The sequence below is a fragment of the Orbicella faveolata genome, unplaced genomic scaffold, assembly GCF_042242905.1.
Source record: "Orbicella faveolata isolate gen_17 unplaced genomic scaffold, um_ofav_v1 contig_2, whole genome shotgun sequence".
NCBI classification, from domain to species: domain Eukaryota; kingdom Metazoa; phylum Cnidaria; class Anthozoa; order Scleractinia; family Merulinidae; genus Orbicella; species Orbicella faveolata.
Genome location: NW_028301547.1, coordinates 28519484 through 28531617, shown reverse-complemented (window position 1 = coordinate 28531617; position 12134 = coordinate 28519484). Strand labels below are relative to the sequence as shown.

The window sequence follows — 12134 nt, the reverse complement described above, 5'->3', positions numbered from 1 at the left end:
TTGGATTAAAGTCCCGGCCGGGCTGTTCAAAAACTGATTAAGCTAACCCAGGATTTAATAATTACTAGCGAGAATCTTGATTTCAGCTTTGTAATTCTTCAGTGTTTCTACTTTGTTTGTCGTTCAGTTTTGAGCTTGAGCAATCTCAAAATTCCCAAAAGTGAAGGAAATTTTTAGCCAAGAAAAATTAATAATTCAGCTAACTTTTAATCCTGGGTTAGCGTTAAACGGCTTCCGAACAGCCACTAAAAATTGCACAGCGATTTGGTCACAAAATAACCCGCGATCAGACGTTCTTTTCGCAATAAGCGAGCATATTTTTATTTTCTCCTCGCCGCGTCCAGTTTCCAACAATTCCTCTTTGATAATTGCTGTGACATTTCCAAAGTAGTACACAGTGACGAATAGCACCAACTCAGGCACTCACATCAGTAGTTCTGACATGAACATCTCCACGGCACACACAAGTAATGACTATTTAAGAAATAGAAAACATGTACCGTGTTTCTATCGAGTTTTAGTATAAATCTACTAACGTTCTATCACGAATGCCGTTCTCTGATTGGCTACTCTACTCACTATCTATTCTGTGATAAATAGTGAGCTTGTAGCGTAGCAGTGTGCCCTTGTTGACAAAATTTCGGCCGTTTCGTGGCGTTTTTCAAAGTGTCTGCAAAGAGGATTTAGATAAAGTTTAGAACGACCAGTAGATTTATACTAAGACAATTACATTGTTCGCTCTCGATTTCTATGCATGATAGTTGACTCGGGCGATAAAAATCTCGAGCTCATAATCTAATTGTTTAATAAAAACAGGAGTGGAAGTTTGGGAGAACGAGAAATGCTGTGGGAACATTTGCCGCAGGCGAGTGTTTCCACAGCTTTTTCGAGTTCTCCCAAACTTTCACGAGTGCTTCTATAACTCGATAGATTATCAAAATGTAAATTCTCTTTGCTCCCGCCATCATCACGTCACCTGCTCGTGCTAGTTCTGTGTTTCTACCGAGTCAGAGAAACCAATCAGCGTATTTTCTTAGGACTAAATAGCCCGAAGATAATACGCACGCTGATTGGTTTAAAGTCGTGTTTCTACCGAATCCACATTAGATAAATTGGTTGCATTTATAACACAAAAAATGGGGACAGCACTGTAGTTTTTCTTAATTCAAATTAAACCTACACTGTGCTGTAACACGGAGACTTTTAACCGCACAGCGATCAGCACAGTGTAGGATGCTTTGTTGCGAAAACACAGATATTTGACGACGTATTCAAATATCCCTGCCATGGACAACAGAAGGTGTGAACACTACAGATACAAATGGGTTAAAAAGGTAAGTTCTATAACCCGCCATTCCTAGTTCGCAACTATAACACAGACTTCCCTGCAGCCATAACACCACACAAGAAAAATTTCCCTGCTTTTACCACTTTGACGGTTAACACGTGACTTCCAGGTGTCACGTGACGTGTCACGGTGACGAGTCTTGTGAATCCGAATGGAGAATATGCATCGACAACTATTTCAGGTTTGTAATTCTCTAACCAAACCTTTGCTTTTCCACCATAGCCGTTCGTACGGAACACTATAGCAACCTTTCGGTTAACATTGCCTCCCAAAATCCTTTTTTGTGGTAAATCAATTTTTAATTTCAAAGTAGAATTTTCTTTCTCTGCCTCCCATCCGCCAAAACCATCGGTCCTTGAGGGTCCCGAGTTATATCGTCTCGAAAACGCTTTTCTAACGCCAATAGACACGCCTTGAACTAGCTTAAATCCTTCATTTTGGATTTCTCTGACAGAAAGCGAAGGATCAAAGAACTTCTCAGTTTCATCTGGTGTGATCAGAGTATAGCAAAGAGGGTCTGGGACAATTGTGTGGTTATCCATACAATAAACAGCTCTCGGCAAGTCATGCGAAGACAGAGGATGAAAACCTTGTTTTGAACTTTCTATGGCCTCCAGCAAAGCGCTACGGACGTTGTCAATGATCATCATTGCGATTTGTGCATGTGGAATAATCCCGGCGTGTTGACCATCAGATGAGAACATGGCAGGACATTTTTTATTTCCCGTGTTTGGGCATAGTGATTCACGCATGCTGAGGCTTGTAATTCCATAATGCCAGGCAAGCATTGTCTGTCCGTGATTCTCCAGATTATTACACTCAGGAACAAAATTTTCCGCTTTAATAAAGTTTACAAACATGATAGCAGGTAAACGTTCTTCACTCAATAGTTCTCTTGTAAGTTCCTCCAGAGAGAACGCCCTTGGAAAGTGAGAATCTTTAAAAAGCATGTAATCATTGACTGAAAACTCGAGGAACACGATGTCCATGTTGTCTTCGGATTTCATTAAGGTCTTGTAACAAAAAGAGAAAAAGTTGCTACCAGTTCCTCCAACAGCAAGATTACGAAGTCTAATGCTCGATTCCGTGAACGGTTTTACCGCCTTCTGCCACCAATCGATAAACACTCGGTAGTAGATGCCTTTTAGATCGGAGTAATCGCTGATCAGTCCACCGCCAGCCGAGATCGATCCGCCCATGACTGCAACGCCGATGTTTTGGCCGAGTAAAACTCTCGTCATAACATTTTGAAGACGACTTTTTGTTGTTTGTCGTTCAACAATCTGGTTATTATAAAGCTCTGAAGACAAAGACATATCTTCCAAAGACTTGAATTTATCTTTATAATACCAGATCCCAAACGGGTTCTTTTCCATCGAATGTTTAAGAGCATAAAGTTTTGTAGAATTAAGAGCAGAAATTTTCCTAGAAGTCTCAAATGTCGCGTGGTTTTCTTCTGGTTGCTTGTTAAATGAAGAATTGAAGCTCTGCTCAACTTGTGCCAAGTTTAAACGTCGTGTTATGGTAGCAAAAATGATGAAAAACAGACCATGCATTTTTGTCTTTAAATCGTGGGCCGAGTTCGTCCGGTCGGGATGCCATAAGCAGTTAGACTACCGATATTAACAAAGGAATTTTAAAAACTCTCAGATTACCTACCTGCAACGTATGCCGGCTTGGATAAAATAACCGGTGAGGTTAGCACCTTTCATGAGGTTAACTACCGGTGATAACTAGACGGAGCTCGAGGTGCCAACTTTCAGGTGTTAGGAGTTTTGCAGAGATCCATCGTGAAACACTTGTTAACTGGTGTTGACTTGGTTTGTTTGGTCAAATGCCTTCGATCCAAAAGCTATCAAAAGCTTTGTTATCCATAACCGGTAATTCGGTTTCAGATTTCACGGATAGTCACTTAGCAGGAGTTTGTTGACATTATGGGATGCCTTCGCGGGTGTCTTTAGAAGTGAAACAATAAAGAACCTGAAGAGCCGACATTCCCGTTTCAAGCCATTCTTCAGCAAAAAAAGTTAAAATAACCTGCGAAAGTCACTACTTTGAATATAAACAAGCAAGAGATTATGATCTAAGAGAGAACACATCCCTGTGCCCCATGATAATCTTCTTTAATCTATTATAGCGTCGCGTCACGCTGTCAAAGTTATTTTTAGTTTCGGTCCCACGTTCGCGCAGCCAATGCCCAGCGATCATCATATCGGTTCGCGTTCTGATATAAAACCGAAATTGAAAATCTAACGGGTTGAGAGAGAAAAAAAAAAAAACGTTTTGTTTTGAACTACCACACTGTTTTCATTTCAGAATGTCTTTTCGGAACGGATTAAAGCCAAAAATATCTCTTTGGAAAGCTCTTTCAAAGTGCCGTGCAGTTCGAATTATTCTTCCTCTTTCCTTAGAAATTGCGCTCCAAAACTCCAGGCGCATTTTTTTTGGCACATTTGATTGTTTATTTAAAAGAATCGACCAATCAGGTGTTTTTCCTAAAATAGCCTCGCAGTATGACCACGAGCTAAAATTATCATTGGAAGAGGCCTATGAAGGGAGGATGGGTTCTCTAAGATCATCGTCTCTTAAGCCACTAATCGTAATCTATAACAAAATTTTCGATTCTGATTGGTTCTCTGCGCGCCTATTTGTCACGTAGTCGGTGCGCGATCACGTGGGTGTCCAAATATAGGTATCCAATTTGAACTTTCCGTAATTGGACACCTGTAATTGAATACCCACGTGATTCGCACGTCAATTACGCGCGCTTTAATGGCTTCCTTCGCACTGTTTCCTACAGTTTTCAAAACTTTTGAAAAGCGTTACAGACGTTTTCACTCAAAAGAAGTTCTCAAAAGACATTTTTTAATTCCGAAATTTGTTATAGATACGACTGATTAGTAGTTGGACCTCATGTCGTACAATTCAGGGAGTAATCGTGCTCGTAATTTCAAATCGGCCTCGCGCTCCGCACTCCGATTTTGAAAGTACTTGCGCGATTACTCCCTGAGTTGTACTCCACTCGGTCCAATTACTATTACTAACATGGCATTACCCGTAATCTGCTTACATATTTAAACTTTGCACGTGAAAGTGGAAGATATATAAAGTTTCTAATTCCTGAACAACAACAACAGCAGCAACAACCTTTATTACCAGATTAAAAGTTAAACTTAAATTACAGCATAATATGTTAATACAAATGAAGGTAACATTTACTCAGAATAACTAAAAAGCTAATTGAGCTGAGTAAAACTAAATAATGTTTACATATCGGATGTAGCTTGGCACTGAACACCTGTGACTATCTCAAAACTTGGTGTGATATTTCGATTTCCCAACGCTTTCATACGACTAGTTTAATTGATTTTCAACACCAATACTTGTAAACATCAATCTATGTTTATGGCGGGTATTTGATCAATAAGTTTCAAACACTGCTGTTTTAGCAATACACTCTTTTTTTAATAACAATATTGTTTTTCCGTCTCAGGCTGATTATTCTTATTTTTCTTTTTTTTTATTAGCTTATTTTCAAAATCTCAGCCTCGGGTTTGTTTTTAAAATATTCTTACAATCAGGAGCCATAATCGGTACCGAATACGGCTCCTGTTACAATTTCGCAAATTTCAGCCTCGATATTCTTATAAAATGAACATCGCCCACACGGAACAATTTTAATTATGTCTTATCCAGAAGCAAATATAACTCCTAACGACACCAAATCGATTTCGTGGGATCGCTGCATCTCCATGAATAAACTCCTCAATCCACCATTGACAGGCACCTAATCTTGTTATAAAGACACGAGTGTTTTACTGGAACGTACACCTTTCGTAAAATTCATACGAATTTACATCCGGGACCGTAGTGACGTATTTTCTATATCCTCTCCAGTGATACCTATGACTTCTATCGTACGGCTGCCAAACTTAACCAAACTCCGGTTAAAAGATGGCGAGTGTTAGGGAAGTCCGACAGAAAATTTCTCACCATAAGGAGCACGAAAATGCCAAAAATGACATAATGAAGAAAAAAGCTTTTTGTGGCTTACTGAACAAGATATTCCATTCGTTCGCTGCACTCACTCGTGAGACATTGCTTTTGCCACTCGAATATAAAATTCATATCTTCTCTCCACCGTATAATATCCTCTAGATATCACACGAGAACATGTTAACCCACGAAAACGAGTAACCAGTTCCCCAGAAGTTAGATCTTCCCAGCTATTTCCTATGATATTGCCGATCTGAGTTAATAATTTCAGCGATTTCCAGTCAAAGGCCGGGCCGGGGGATTGAGTTTTATCAAAGTTTGATGACGGTTTGGAATTAATACATTGACGTTTTGGTGCTAAAATCATCTTCCTTAAAACATTAAAAAGAATCAAACACGATATATTACTTGTATGTTGGCCCAATCACAACACCGGACAATATAAATGTCCCCTTGGTTACTGTTCTGACGCTAAGCACGTGACGTCCTGGTATCACGTGACGAGCAATAGTGATAACCTTTGTATGACCAAAAGGCGAGCGAGTGTTAATTAAAACTCCCCTTTCTTCGTATTCATTTAACCAAACTTTTGCGGTCCCTCCATTTCCGTGTGTTCGAACGGCGACAGCGAAATTTCTGGCGTCAGTTCTACTTTCCAAATTACACTTTTTTGAAAACGAGGTTAATGGTATTAATATTGCTAATTCTAGGAGAGAGTTTGCCAGATACGATTGCCATCCGCCATATGCATCGGTTCGAAACCTTTGAATTTCAGAAGACTGAATCTGGTCCTCTGGATAGAGCCGAATAACTGTTGTGTTTACCGATCCTTTCCTGTTAATAGGAACTCTTTGTACCACCTCAAATCCAATATTGCCGATTTCTTTCACCTGAAGACTTCGACTCAGTGACATGTTCTTGGTTAGGTCTGGTGTCATCAGGGTATAGCACAGAGGATGGTCACGAAAATACTGTTGATAACTCTTAGACACGGGTTCTGGAAGGTCTCTGAATTTCAACGGGCAATCTGGCAAAATGATGATATCGCCTACTGATGGTAACGAACGTGTTGGGACAGTTACTTTGACTTCTTTGGAGGTTAATACATTGTCGATTATACTTAACATTAATTGCCTCATGTGGTTTATGATCATATAAGCGACTTGAGCATGACCTATGATACTCACGTGATTGCCATCAGATGTAAACATCTTTGGAAACTTTTTCCCTACTTGCCAAGGACTAGAACATAAGAAATTTCGAAGGCTAACTGTTGTTATTCCATAGTTTACGGCGAGCATAGTTTGTCCATGGTTTTCCAGGTTATTGCATACTGGAATTTGCAATGCACCTTGAACAAAATTAACGTACATAACTGCAGGCGAGGTTCTTTCGCTCAGAATTTCTCTGGTCAATTGCTCCAGAGGCAGGGTCATAGGACATCTGGAAACTTTTAACTGAATATAATCATTGACGGTGAAATCCAGAAGTGCAAGATTCATTTTAGTGTTTGGCTTCAATAAAACATTGTAGCAAAAGGCGAAAAAGTTGCTGCCGGTTCCCCCTATGGCAAGATTATGAAGCTTAAAAACGGAACCTGTTATAGGCTCTACTGTTTTTTGCCACCAGTCGCTGAACACCCGGTAATATATACCTCTTAAGTCTTCATTATCAAGAGTCAAGCCTCCACCTGCAGAAATCGAACCACCCATTATGGCTACGTTGACATCTTCTCCATTTAGTGATCGCAGGATTACATCCTTCAGGCGATTTGTTGTGTCATATCGCTGGACTACTCCACGTGCACTGTTCCACCGTGGTAAAGTGATGAACAAATCCTTTAAGGATTTAAATCGGTTTTTAAAAAACCAAATTTCCAGTGGATTTCTTTTGATGGCAAGCTTGAGTTGTTTGAGTTTTCTCTTAGTCAGTTTGCTGCTTATAGTTGAGTCAGTGTCGGTTCTATTTTGACATTGAAATTCCAGTTTCTGCCTTCCCGCCATTTCCATGCCTTCTACTTGAGGCCAGTGAATGATTTGTGCTTTTAAAATAAACACAGCCAACAAAAGTCCAACTAAAACATTGAATCGCAGTTTTTGACCTTCCATAAGCATCGTACTTTACAGCCCAATCCAATGTAGAGTTTTCGTTTACGCAACTTTTCACTCAGCACAGTTTTATCCAAACAAGGTTCAGTTCTCGTATCTTTGGTTAAATTGTTATTCTCCGCAGTTATCATGTGTCGGAGGTGAAAAAGATATCGCCTGTTTAATAGCTATAGACACAATCACCTGTTAAATGAGAATACGGTTCAATGGCTCTTAGGGGTGGCCTGTCAAGGTCTTCAGAGCTGCAGTTATGCCTTGGTTGCAAAAGCAACTTGGTTCAATGTCTCCTGTTATTTCGCTATTCTGTAGTTTTCGGCGGCGTAACTATAGGCGAAGGAGGATTGCACTACTGTTGCAGGCTATAGAAAATATCTTTATTTCAGACAACTGACATCAAAAGGCAGGCCATGGAAAATTATTTTGACATACAATAATATGCAATGCGTGAATACGAGCACCAAAATCTGATTGTATTGAGGGAATCCGTAATTAAGAAAACGACGGATTAAACTTTTTCTTTTTTGGCCTCTTTCCCACTTTATCACGACGTCGTGGTGCACAACGCATGGAGCTGTAGGTTTGTCTTTTCTCAGTCCAAATTCAAAGATCTTCCTACGGGTGGAGCAGGAAGCGGAAATTCCATTTGTTTCTAGTGGGAGCGCAATATTGTGTTTTTTGAGGTCGGGTTGTAAAAATCTCAAGGAAGAAAGAGGCAGGATACAGGATTTAAATTATTATAGACCAGTAAATGGATCATTGATGCAGAGTGGTATTGGGTTTCCATTAATGAACGGCAAAGAAGGTGTAACCTGACAAGGTATTGCACCATGGCATCGCTATAATTAATATCACCACCAGTTTGGGAGGGAAGACCGGCAAGATGTGAATGAAGTAAATTTACTAACAGCGAACTCTGTGTTCAGCAGTTTGGTAGTTAACTTTTTAACGATTTGCTAGACACCTTTTTTCATCCGAGAGATAATGCACATTAAGGAGTTAAAGGACTCTCGAACCAACGAACTCCAATTAGAAACTCTGGTGCATATTACCGCTACAAAAAAATCACACCTCGACCATTTGCTTCACAGTAAAGCAGACTGGGAATATCTGATTGAATTACCTTTCCTTTCACTGGTACGAGAACAAAGAAAAGAAATCAGAACAACATGAACAAAAAGAAGCGTGCATTTTTCTATTGTCAATATTGAGACTATTGAACTTCAAGATGTGGCTCATTTTCTGCTACTCATTGCCTGACTAATTTCAGCCCTTTTTTGCCATTTTTTTTCATGACCACAGAAGCTTAATTAAAAATTTGCCTGGGATCAAGATTCCAAGGACCCGGACATTAAGAAGAGCGGAAGTGTGGGATAAACAGGTGTAGTCAAATCAATTGAATAGTGTTTTAATGTTTATTCGAGTCATAACCTTCTTGGAAATGACGCGTTATCCCCAGGGCTCTCTCCTATTGACGTACGAGTATTATATTGGCTCCTCTCTAGGCCAGATGCAGCGTAGTGTAATATTCTACCCTGAGTGTTGTTATTCATGACATGGTAATAAGTTATGGGGAATCAGTCTGGTCTGGCCATATAGCTTGTAAGAGCTCCTTCAGTGATTATCTTCGTAGAACTCCATTGAAAACTCAATTGAGGACTTGGTCGCCCACTGGGCCGCTTCGCGACCTTCACACCGCCGCCTCGCGGCCTAAAACCTCGCAGCTCACTTCGCTCGCTTAGCTATTCTAACCTGAAACTCATACGGTCGACTTGTGGCAAGTCTAAGAGAAAGCGTTCATTTTGTCCTATATCTATTTATTTACCACATATCTCATGAAAGGTAAAGTGGAAATGGTGTTTCCTTGACTTGCTTGTTGATTCCGCACAGCAGCATGGTAGTGAATTAAATCCCGTAGAATTTAACAAACAGTTAACTACATAACGTGGTAGGCATACATAGTGCACCTAAATGTGACCAATGCTCATGATCAGTATGGAAAATGCATTCTTAAAAACTTAAAAAAAGGGTATTAATCGAAATTAAATGGCTGATTTTTACAGACACGCTTTGTTGAAACTACAACCGGAAGTGGCCTGGTTAGTCATCTTCTCGTAAGTTTTTTTCTCAGTAAAAAAGCCTCAGCCTTAGTATTTTTTCTTTATATTACTAAACTAAGGGCTGAACTTTGCAGGGATACTAAGACGTCATGATATAAAACATGGGCATGGAAAATATACGACCTGAAAAACAGGTCATTCCGGTTGCTTTCCATTTGCTTCAAATAGGACCAAGTTGTGATAACAGCCTCAGGCTAACGAAAAATTCCCTTGAGCGAATGTTTTCACCCATAAAGGCCTAAGGATAGGGCATTAAAAATATGGTTTAATTTTGTTTTTGTCTGAAATTGATTTTACGTCGCTAAAAGACTAGAGAGATTGAAAAGTGGCCAAAATTACACTGAAAATCAGCCTCTGGGGACCCTTGGGGGGCTGATATCCAGGACTCGGCTAAAAAATGGTCGTTGAACCAGAAACTTTGACATGTTATATAAGTCCACATGATGACTTTGTGTACCAAGTTTAAGCGAAATCGGCCGACCTTCATTTCCAAGTCTGCCCCGGTCTCTCAGGGAGAAGCTCTTAAAAGCAATTTCTTAAAGAAAGTCCACACTGCAGCCACATTTTTGCCAAATTTCAATGATTTTCGAGCCAAACTTGAACCTTTGAAAAACTGACATCCTGACGCTTTTTCAAAGATACATATCGCAATCCGTTTCCATCCTCGCCATCGTTAGCCATCAGCGCTTCCTAATGGGTTTTAATCATTTGTCGAGTACTGCTCTATAAATTAACACCATTACTGTTCAGCTTCCAATGATCGATATCAGAAGCCATAATCGGGGACGGAGACCGTAAGTCTTGGGATTCGCGCGCACCCATGATATGGGACAAGTTTTCTATTTTTAGAACAAATTGCGCCATCCTGACGTCATATATCCGCGCGGATTCACGTACCTGTCAGGGGCTCTCGCGTGGATGTTGTCATGTTGCGTGATCAAATGGTGAGAGTTGAGAGATTCTCTTGCGTATTTTTCACAGCGATGGCAGGGAATAAGGCAGAGAATACGAACCAGGGCGCTTATAAGTAGTTTTATGCTCTGAGCTAACGGAAAAGGTGGGTTTTTCAGGGTCGAAAACAAGACTTCAATCTCGCGCTGGGAATGAATAATAAGATCTGCTCACGCTAGTTGTAAGCTTACGCGTATGGTTAAGAATATAGCAAGAAAACTCTCTACTCTGGTATCGAGTTAATTTGTGAGTTTCTCAGACAATGTTTAATCATAACCAAAACCTGTTTTGATGGTTTCTTATTGTCTCTGCTTGTTTGGTGAGTTTGCAAAAGTTTTTGAAAAGAAAGTCTGACACGTGCAATTAGCTCATTTGCATAGTGCATGCAGCTCGTGCACTTTCAAGTCCGAGTCGGTGTTTTCAATTGTCAACAAATCTTGACAAAGATTATAAGCATAGTGCAGTTTTACACTGCGAAAATGAAAATAGACAAGGAGTTTTGATAACTCGATCATCAAAATCGAAATCCTTATTCCAAGTTGATTAAAGAAAGCGTCATCGTAACTTTGCTGATTGTTTCTGCTTTCTTCACATATTTTCAGCTTAGCTTTTAATATGTTCTCAAACGTTTATCAATCTTAAACATATTTAAAAACTATAGAGCTATTGCCGGTTTGAGTTCGATGTACGCTTTCACACGAAAGTGCGGCACAAGTACAATTTGTCATGTTTACTGACTGTACAAAACACGCATCGGCGGGCGCTCTCATTCATCGACAACAGAGAATTTACTGGATTTTTACACGAATAAAACTGAGCAGTATCTACGGACGTAAAGTTATTAAGCCTTGATGAAACATCAAGCGTTGCTTACAATTCAAGCGAAACTCAAACTAGCAATTATTTTGTCTTACTTTTCGGTCGCGATAGACTGACAAATTCCTCGCAAGCGTGTGGCAAGAGGAGCTAGGAAACTGTGAAGTCCTGAAGCTCTGCTATATCTGAATATATCCAGCTAGTTTTTTGCTGTGTAGTGGAAAAGCTGTTAATCTTCAACATATGTGAAATTTAAAGTGGAGTAATGTACAGCTCATGTAAAAGAAGCATCGTCGGAACACAACTTGGTCAGCGATATATATAAGCTTACAGCGGAACATACCTAAATTCGACACTGTCTTACTTCACTCAAACTGGAGCAGCTTACGACGAAAATACTTAAGCAAAATTCCAACAGACGTAAACGCGTTGAGTTGTGGGGCAAAAACTGACATGAAACATTTCGGGAATTTCGGACGCCATTTACCCCGCGCGATATCCGCAAAAATCCTCGCAGCATGTACGCGCGTGTGCCACAGGTGATGGCGCAATTTGTTTTAAAAATAGAATTATTGTCCCATATCATGGAGACAACCCCAATACTTGAAATGGCACGCGCTTACGGTCTCCGACCCCGATTATGGCTCCTGTCGATATATATTATTTACATTTCCAACATCATGCTAAGAATGGTGGCAGTGTCCCTTAAACAGCTATATATGAGCAAAAAAGGAGAGTAATCAATTTTTCAGCACGTCCCATAAAATCGTAATTTTGCTGGTTTTTTTCCTGACCGTC

General features: G+C 40.0%; 2 protein-coding genes across 2 annotated transcripts; both read right to left on the bottom strand.

Annotated features, from left to right (window-relative positions):
* Positions 1-289: 289 nt before the first annotated feature.
* On the bottom strand, positions 290-3621 carry LOC110053992 (uncharacterized). Its single transcript, XM_020760320.2, has one exon. The coding sequence runs from the start codon at positions 2902-2904 to the stop codon at positions 1369-1371; it is 1536 nt and encodes a 511-aa protein (XP_020615979.1). The 5' UTR covers positions 2905-3621; the 3' UTR covers positions 290-1368.
* Positions 3622-4846: 1225 nt separating this feature from the next.
* On the bottom strand, positions 4847-7625 carry LOC110053983 (uncharacterized). Its single transcript, XM_020760307.2, has one exon. It carries the CDS (start codon positions 7456-7458, stop codon positions 5749-5751), a length of 1710 nt encoding a protein of 569 aa, XP_020615966.2. The 5' UTR covers positions 7459-7625; the 3' UTR covers positions 4847-5748.
* Between the last annotated feature and the right edge of the window lie 4509 nt (positions 7626-12134).